This window comes from Histomonas meleagridis (assembly GCF_020186115.1).
Source record: "Histomonas meleagridis strain 2922-C6/04-10x chromosome Unknown contig_23, whole genome shotgun sequence".
In the NCBI taxonomy this organism is placed as follows: domain Eukaryota; phylum Parabasalia; order Tritrichomonadida; family Dientamoebidae; genus Histomonas; species Histomonas meleagridis.
This window is the reverse complement of record NW_027150820.1, coordinates 16,886-27,017: the sequence shown is the minus strand read 5'-3', so window position 1 is coordinate 27,017 and position 10,132 is coordinate 16,886. Positions and strand designations below refer to the sequence as shown.

The following is a 10,132-nucleotide window of genomic DNA, read 5'->3' as shown; positions in this document are numbered from 1 at the left end:
TAAGTTAGAAATGGAATTTTTGTTATATTTATCATATAGCTTTTTGTTTTTTTCTTCGAATATATTATTTTGTGTTTTATTGTGTTTGAAGAATCGAAAAAAATCTTTCGAAATTTTAAAATTTGATTGATGTAAATCTGAATTATTTGCGACACATGAAGCATCACTGCCAAATATAATTATCAATATACTTAATACGATATTCATTTGCAGCACATTCAACTGTAAAACGATGCACAAAGTCAAATCATTTTGAGAGGAATCGATCGTTAAGGAAGGGGCCCGACCAGATATGTATTGAAAATAGAGTGTTTGAGGTATGAATATCTCTATAAATAGATAATATCTATAAATTATATTTACATGATGTTTCAACAGAGATATGGAGCATATAATTCCAGAATATCGAGAAAACTATTTTGTTGACTTCACCATCAAATAACCTTCGAAATAAGGGGTAAAATCGCAAATTTAGGCTTTAATTCAAAATTGAGAGATATTCAATTTGAGAGAATTGAAAATTGAGAACTTTGAATTCAAAATGTCGACATTCTTTGTGATGAATTAAATCTCCCACAAATTTTGGAGATCTTCTCTAGCCTCCTATGGTTGGTGTTCATCATTATCATAAATATAACAGATAAACAAATTAATGATGTATATGAATATGATTTTATTCTTATAAAATATTTATCAAATATTAAAATATGAAATTGAATTTTTTCTGAATTAAAATATCTTTCCTATGGAAAAGAAAATTGACAATTCCATTCATTGAGAATTATAGTAAATCAATTTTAATATATCTCATTAAAATTATATTTGAAAATATTTCGAAACCATGGACCACATATCATTTTTTTCCATAGCACTTTATTTCATGGATTCAAAAAGTTATATTCAACTCAAAATTTATAATTATAAATGTCGTGTTTTCAGGGAAAAAATTAGAATTATTATTGATTATCATTAAAATCCATTGAATTATGATGAAAATATATTTTTAACGTGTTGTATGTGGTGATAAACTATATTCGTTACATTTAATTGAGAAACACATTCGATTCATCGATTAATCATTTTAAATAAAAAACTATGAAATTGATGTAAATTCATTTATATATCACACAGTTCTGTTGTGTATTTGATTAAATGTTAGAATTTTATGCCATTAACCTATAGACCTTAATTTGATTATATAGATCTAATTGTCATTAACGGTTTATATCGTTATCGATTTTAATTGATCGAAAATTTATTTAGGGATACCCACGGCACTTTTAAGCTGTTGCGGTTTTGACAATTTTTACTTGTCAGGAAAGAGGTGCTTCAACTCCAAATTCCTCAATAGTTTTTCGTTGAAAATCAAAACGTATAGGAAACTTCGGGGTTTGAGTTTAAATATAAATTTTTAGGCAATTTCGACTGCTGAATGTTGAGATCTCCATCTGATCAATTTTTCTCTTTTTTCTAAAATTTTCAAAAATCCTTTCGAATAATAAAACCCTTCAAGGTCTCCAATGTAAATATCAAAAAATTTGCTTGGTTGTTATTCAATATTTGGAGAAAAAGTAAAAATATGTGAAAAAATCAAACATTTCGATGTTAATTCAAATGAATCTTAATATATCGAGTGGCGACGTGATTTTATTTTTTATATATTAATATAAGTGATATTTTTTTCATAAATACATATTTTCCAGCATTATTGCTGATGATTGTTAAGAATGAGAAATTTTTGTTTCAAAATAAGGTGAAGTGACAAATTAAGGTGTGATTTTCTCTATTTTTTTTGATTTTTAATGCAATGTTAAAATTATTATTAATTGTATTGCATGATGATAATCTACTTTGCTATTACTTTAAAATGCCTAGTTATTTTTGTTCAAAATTAAATGAGAAGATGAAAACAAACTCTTTTTAGATCTTTCATTATTTCTGATAAATTCTTCGATTAATATGTTTTAAATCTAATTATATTAATATATTCAAGTAAATAAAATTGAGTTTTATGTCTTTTTAAAATATATTAGCATAATCCAAAGATATTATCATTTTTAATTTTGTTATAACATTGAGCGGTTATATAACCTACCCCTGTTTGCCGACCAATTTATGATAGAAATTAACAGAAAAAAAGCAAAATGAATATATCTCAATTTTCTGTACATAAATTTGAGTACTTTTCTCGAAATATTATATTTCAGTTGATGTATGTAATATATATTTAATATATATCAAATTATAAAAATATATATGATCATTCCATTTTTATAGATAAAAATAAAAATTCATAATTTTCAAAATATGATACTATGACATAAAAGTATTTGATTGTGTTGATTATTATTTTTTAATTTTTATTATTTATTGCAAAACATGAATATTTTGAAAATTACAGCACTTTTTCGATAATAATATATTTTTATTTTCATTTTTCAAAAAAATTAATTTTTATAATTTATGAAACAACGATTCTAAGTTGTGCTAAAAATAAATATCTAAAATAAACCAGGACCTGTATACATATTAGAATATTTTCAATGCGTATCTGGTCGGATCAAAGGTACACTTCCGATTAAATTTTTCTCAGCCAAAGTAGTGAAATTTTCGTTATAATAAAACATCATTGAATTCAATTTACAGATTTATAAGCATTGAATTTTGAATGACAGTGACTTTGGTAAAGTATTGTAACTCCCAAACTTTATATTTTGAATCGAAGTCATTTTATTTCGTTCAAAAAGCTGAGCAGCCACCAAATTTCATATCACAAATCAGTATTCAAAAATGAAATCAATTTTTTTTATAACAAGCAATAATTTCTCCAAATGGCGCTTTAAATATCGAAGAGACTATCAATCAAATTAATGCATTATGTATAGTATTTATTTGATATATACTTAATATCTGAACTTTTCGGCTTTTTAAAATTTGTGGAATGTTGGTGAAAAATACGTTATTTTACGTATTAACGTATCCGGTACCCAAAATTTTTGGCTTTTTGAGTAGGTTATCTCTAATTTTGAGAGTGTTCACCAAGATTCCGCACTTTTGAGATATATAACCACATTTTTCATTCAATTATTTGAACTCATCTCAAGGCAGGAAATACATAGATGAATGTAGATCCTTCAAAACAAGGGACCCAAGTGACTACATCTACATATACCACCGAGTCAATTCGTTCATTAGATGCTTCAGTCAGGTTTGCCGGAATTATTCAAGAATCACTTGTAAAAAAATTCCAAACAATTCTCCTTTTACTATTTGACTATCTTTCCAACACTGCACCACCAATGTATGCTTATCAATTTGTTGTTGGTGTATGGAGGGTTCTACAATTTGTACTTCCTTCTTTAGCATTAAATTATACCAAATTTTGGGGAAGCGGAAGATTATTCAACATTATAAACGTAATATCAGTAATTCCACATTTAATTCCAGTAAGTTATCGAGACAGAGCATCTACATATTTTCTTATAGCATATATTGCATTCAGCGTTGTTTTCTATGTTATCATCTTAAGTTGCGGTGCATATTTTCGGAAGAATGCCAAGCTTAATTATTGTTTTGTAGTTATTATAGAAATTCTGATGCCAATACAATATTTAATTATACCGATGGCATCAGCAGCTCTTAGTGAAGTCCTATGTCTTCTTATACATTATTATAGTAACATTGACCAACCATATGTTTTAATTATTTTATTAATTATTACTATATTTTTCATTGTTCTAACATTATATGTAATCACAGCGCTATATAACTGTACAATCATTTTTAAACCTACTTCGCTCATGTCATTTGTCCCACAAACACAGTTTTCCGTCTTTCTCAACACAATTCTAATAACGGTTTTAACGTCCGTCGGCGGTTATCTCTCAGAAATTCCTCAAATAATATTTTTAGCCTTATCAGCAGTTTTATATGTTGGATCCATATTTTTATTCCAAGAAAGTGGTGGCTTTGTCTCACATATGTTTGAGAAATGCTTAGGTACGTCGTGTATATTTGGAGTTATATCATTAATATATATTATTATCAGTTTATTAATATCATTTCCAGCACATGATGCATTTTTTGTTGCAATTTTTGTCGTCTGGTTTGGAATCTTTGTCATTTATAGTATTTATATGAAGAAAAAGATGACTAATGTTGGCTTATTTTTCGATAATATCCAAGAATATCCTGATGCCATTAATGAAATCAAAAGACCTAAAGAATTCATCAACAAAACAATTTTAGGGTTTCGCATTGGTCATCCATTATGTTTATCATATTCCATCTTTAAATATGGTGTTGAAAAATGGCCGAAAGATATGAGTATATGGTTATTATATTCTAAAATGGCCGCGATTTATCCCGAAAAGAATCAAGAACTTATATTTATAGCAATTGGTATCAACAAAAGTCATTTACGTGGTAATTTAGCATATAATACACAAGTACAAATCCAATCTATAGCACGACAACGTGAAGCAAGTTTAGTACCCGATTTAAAGAAGAAACTTGATAAAATATCAAAACATATTCAAGAAACAAAACATAAAGTCCGTTATGTATGGGATTTAATATTGCAAGGCAATGTAAAAGAACTTGAAAGTGTTATAGTTCGATCATATTCAACAATTGATGAAACGCAAACAGAATTCTTACGTTTGTTAAGACAATTCCCGAATAATAAATTTGTCGGTCGAAGTTATGGACGATTTCTTAGAGATGTAATGGCTGATCATGAAGGTTATAAAGAATGGGTCCAAAAGTTCCAATTATTACAAAAAGGGATACCAGTTACAATTGACTTACCACATCAATTAGGTTTACATGCATTTCCAATGTTACCAAAGAAATTAGAAGTTGGTAAACCTTCAAATCAAGGATTTGGGAATACATCGATTGAAGAACAATTTACAATTGAAGTTGATTCATCAGATGGAGGCTTAGAAATGGAAATGAAATCAACAATTAGGGACTCAATTGATTTCTTAGTTATACCAAGTTTTCGTAATGCTATACCATTACGTATTATACCATTTATTATATTATTTTTAGCTTCGATTATTACATTTACGATTTATTCACGAGGTTATGTTAATTCAGTTACAGAACCTTTAGAACATATGTATACGTTATCTAATTTACGGAATAAATTATTTCAAATAACAGCAATTACACATCATTATATAGTGGAAAAATTAAATAAAGTATATACTGATGATCCTAATGATCCAGATTATATTGAAAATGAAGTAGGTAAAGTAGTATTTCCTTTTGTTTCACCTGAACAATATCAATATGAAAATGGTATTGAAGTAGAAACATCAGAACATTTAGGAGGTCATAATTCATCTAAATTACAAATCGATTATTTGGCACAACAAATTACTTCATTAGTTTCTAATTTATCATATTTATTAGATTATAATACTGGTGATGAAGTAATAGAAGGAGTTAAATCGGACATTTTTGATAATAGATTTAATATGACTGTTGTTTCTGATTCTATTATTGAAGATTGTTGGAATGATCATTTAATTGATGATAGTTGTATGACACCTGGTAAAGTTACATATCAATTAACTTCATTAAGAGAAGCTACATTAGATTTTGTTGTTAATATTCGAAATATTATATCAATGGAAAATATACCTCAATATATCTTTTTAATGAAAGATTCTAATTTCATTTTAGCTAATTTAAATAATATTATCCAAAATTATGAAAAATCAATGAATGATTTCTTAACATTTATTAATAGTTTTGAACAAAGAATGACATTAATTATATCAATAATTGTTTATTGTTTAATAGTAATAGTATTAATATGTTATATAGTTTTAGCGATTTATATTGAAACATCAATGAATAAAGATAAGAAATTGATATATAAAGCTTTAGCTTCATTACCTAAAAATGTTGTATCTAAAGTTTCTGATTCATTTAAAGTCCTTAAGAAAGAAGATGATTCAAAATATAGTCGATCCAAAGATGAAGAATTAAGTCGACAAGAAGAAAATTTATTAAAAATATTTTCGACTTCATCAGATGCTAATAGTCATGAATGTGGAGATATAGTATCAATGATAATCGTTACAATATTAATCATTATATTAAATATCTCATTTTTAGCTTATACATTATATTTATATGAAAATTTAGCTAATACATTAATGCAAACAGCACCACATGTAAATTATATCATCGGAAGTTATTCTTATAGTATTGGAGAAGTATTAATGTTAAATATGTTACCAGGTTTAATACATCCAAGTCGAGCCTTTAATTTATTAAATTATGATATAAATACTACAATCGAACAATTAAAAGATTGGGAAGAAATGTCAATGGATTATTATCGAACAGTACATTATGGTGATTTAACGACTAATACAAAATCATTTACATCAATTAATATTGATATTAATATAACCGAAGTCGAACATGTATCAATAATGCCTTCAACGCAACATGAAATATATGAATATATGTCAACTGATTTATTAATATCTTATGTCCGTATCGAAATAAATCGATTAGTAGCTATGTATGTCGAAAATAATGATATCATTGAAGGTAATGATCCAACATTATCAAATATATGGCATTACTTACAAGATCATTTATTTAAAGATTATTATTCATTTATGTTTGAAGGTATATATAATAATGTATATGAAGAATTAAATTCACGGACATCTCCATATTTAATAGTTTCTTATATAATATTAGTATTAGGAATAATTATAGAGTTAATATTAATAATAACAATAAAGAATTCAGAAAAGAAACAAAAATTTGCATTAAAATTATTATTACATATTCCAAGTAATGATGTTATATCTAATCCTCAAATATCTATGATATTATCAGGTAATTTTAAGAAGAATAAATTTAATTCTACTAATAGAGATTCAACATTTTATGATAAAATATTAGAAGAAATGCCCGATTGTATTATCATATCAGATATTTCAGGTATAATATTAACAGCTAATAAAGTAACAAAACGAATATTAGAACTTGATAACACAGAAATGATTGGAAAGAATATTCGTGAATTAAAATTACATTTTAATGAAGGAAATCCATTTGATAATTTACCTACAGATAAATATAGTTTAGAGAAACTTAATACAGAGAAAAGTTATTCATTAAAAATATCTGATGGTACAATAATTCATGTGGAAATAACATTAAGGTTCATGAACGAAAGTTTAATTACAGTAATTCGAGATATTACTGATACTGTTCGTTATAACACATTAATCTCTGATGAAAAAGCTAAGAGTGATCATTTATTATCATTAATACTTCCGCCAACTTTAGTCCATCGTGTACAATCTGGTGAAAAGAACATAAGTTTCGGCGTACAATCAGTTTCAATCACTTTCATGGACATAGTATCATTCACTCCTTGGTGTAGTTCATTACCTGCAGCAACTGTAATGAATACACTAAATATAATGTTCGGAGAATTCGACGCTTTAGTTGGTACTTATCCAACTATGACAAAGATCAAATGCATCGGCGATTGTTATATGGCGGCTGGCGGTATATTCGCAGAAGTTAATCAACCTGCTGTACATGCACATGAAGTTGTGGACTTCGGTTTAGAAGCTATTAATGCGGTGAAGAAAGTGAATGAACAAATTAATCAAAACTTAAGAATTAGAGTAGGAGTGAACACTGGTGGTCCAATTGTTGCTGGCGTTTTAGGGACGGGAAAACCAACATTCGAAATATTGGGTCCAACAATAAATATCGCACAACAAATGGAACACCACGGTGTGCCAATGAAGGTACATATCTCAAGAGCTGTGTACGAACTGATTTATGGAGCTAAATTCGAAATTAAAGAAAGAGCTGAAATGGAAATACAGGGTAAAAATATGGTGACGTATTTGGTGGAAGGAAAAAAGACTTAAAATTGTAAGAAATAAATGAAATTCCAAAAATATGTTTTTGAGAACCAACTTTTGAATAGCTTATTTGCAAAGTGGCATATCATAGCGAATGTAATTACATTACACAATGGAATTGAACTCAAAAAAGTCTGAAAAGTAATCGTTTTTAAAGATATAATGATAAACGGTTCCTGTTGTTATCGTTGTGGGGCCCCCGAACGTCACTTTCGTTGAGCTCACAATATTTTTGGATAAAAAATGATTTTTTAGATATATCCCACTTTATTTAGATGCAGACATTGCTTTTAGATAATATTTTTTTTTACCAATTTGATCACTTCAAACAGTTTTGAGAATTTTAGTAACCACCTCAAAAATGCTGCATTAATATCTATCGTTTTTGAATGTGCAAAAATATTTTTATATTTCAATGTTAACATTAAATGTAAATTAAAAAGAATTTGTTATATTTAGTAAAAATTAATTAAAAATGATAATGAATTCGACGATGTAAAGAATATGTCAAATGAAGAAATTCAAAATTTATATAAACATTGATGAATGATATAATTAAAAATTATTTATATTTGAATGTGATTATCAAATTCATTATCTTGGAAATCATTCGCAAATGGATCTTCTTCAATATGATTCATGTGAAAGTTTATGATTTTGTGATCGATAACATTTCCTTCATTTTGATAATTTTCGTCATTTTCTTCGTTCATTTCGTTTTCGTCAAATGATGGTGAATTTTTTTTATGTTTTCGTAGATAAATATAAAGAATAAGAATAAAACAAAAAATGATTAAAACAATAATAACAACACAAATAATTATAAGAATATTATGTTCAGTATCATTTTGAAAATTTTCTTCGTTTTCGTTGATAATATAATAATATTTCGAATAAAATGAATATGATATTAAATATTGAATAATTGTATATTTATAAAATATGAATTCTGAATACGTGAAATAACGATTTAAATTACTAAATGTTAAATATAATGATTGCGAAAAAAATGTATTAATAAGAAGTGTTTTCGTATTTGTTATAGTTTGAATTAATACAAATGAATAAGTTAAAGATTTATTATTTAGAAATGTTTCATAAAATGTATTCGATTTAGTAAATGTGTTTGATTTAGTAAATGTATTCGATTCAGTAAATGTATTCGATTTAGTAAATGTATTTGATTTAGTAAATGTATTTGATTTAGTAAATGTATTCGATTCAGTAAATGTATTCGATTTAGTAAATGTATTCGATTCAGTAAATGTATTCGATTCAGTAAATGTATTCGATTTAGTAAATGTATTTGATTTAGTAAATGTGTTTGATTTAGTAAATGTATTCGATTTAGTAAATGTATTCGATTTAGTAAATGAATTTGTTGGTCTATTCAATGTAAAATTATAATGATATATGTATAGAGTTTTAATTTCAGCAGAATCATATCGTTTATAAAATGTTTCTCCATTTATTGTTGCTTTAATTGTTAATTCTTCATATTTTTGTGCAAGAACATATACATTATAAACTCTTGTGCCTCGTGAAACATCATTCGTATATTCTCCATTCGTAATTTCATATTCATTAATAATGCTTGCATTGGAATCAGCACTGACTGCAAGTGTCTTAACATTAAATGTGCCTTCGTGCTTTAATCCACTAATATAAAATCGCCAATTCGTTGATGATATTTCATTCGGATCGAATCCAGAACCAAGTTGAATTGTAATTTCAAGTATTGGCGTTATAGTATACACTTGAATTTGAGGGCTTGATATTCCGTAATAAGTATATGATGTTCCTGCAAGGATGTTTAATTGTTCCTTTGCTGATGATGTTTGCACTACATTAGTATTAATAATTTTATATCCTTGTGAATTCACATCTGAAAAATATGGATAATATACAGTAAAGGTTATTGTTTCATCTCGATCTTCAAAATAAATACCACTTCGTATCATATCATTACTCCAAGTGCATTGCTTATTTATGTACTTAAATTCCATGTCACTCCTGGGTGCATCAACAATTGTAAACCCAAATTTGTCACCGGTTTGGAATCTTCCATAAGAAATAAGCTCAAACCAAATTGTATCGTCTGACGCAAGAAGTTTTTCGTTCTTATTATTCATTTGCACATCAGTGTCATCGATTTTATCATCATTTTTGTTGAAAATTAAACGAAAATTTTCATTTAAATTAGATGTTTG

General features: G+C 26.7%; 1 protein-coding gene across 1 annotated transcript; it reads left to right on the top strand.

The window, feature by feature from the left end:
• Nucleotides 1-4,136: 4,136 nt before the first annotated feature.
• On the top strand, nucleotides 4,137-7,928 carry GO595_003659 (Adenylate and Guanylate cyclase catalytic domain containing protein; the record flags this gene model as incomplete). The annotated part of the gene is made up of 2 exons (XM_067916704.1): nucleotides 4,137-5,562; nucleotides 6,994-7,928. 2 exons carry the CDS (start codon nucleotides 4,137-4,139, stop codon nucleotides 7,926-7,928), a joined length of 2,361 nt encoding a protein of 786 aa, XP_067775946.1.
• Between the last annotated feature and the right edge of the window lie 2,204 nt (nucleotides 7,929-10,132).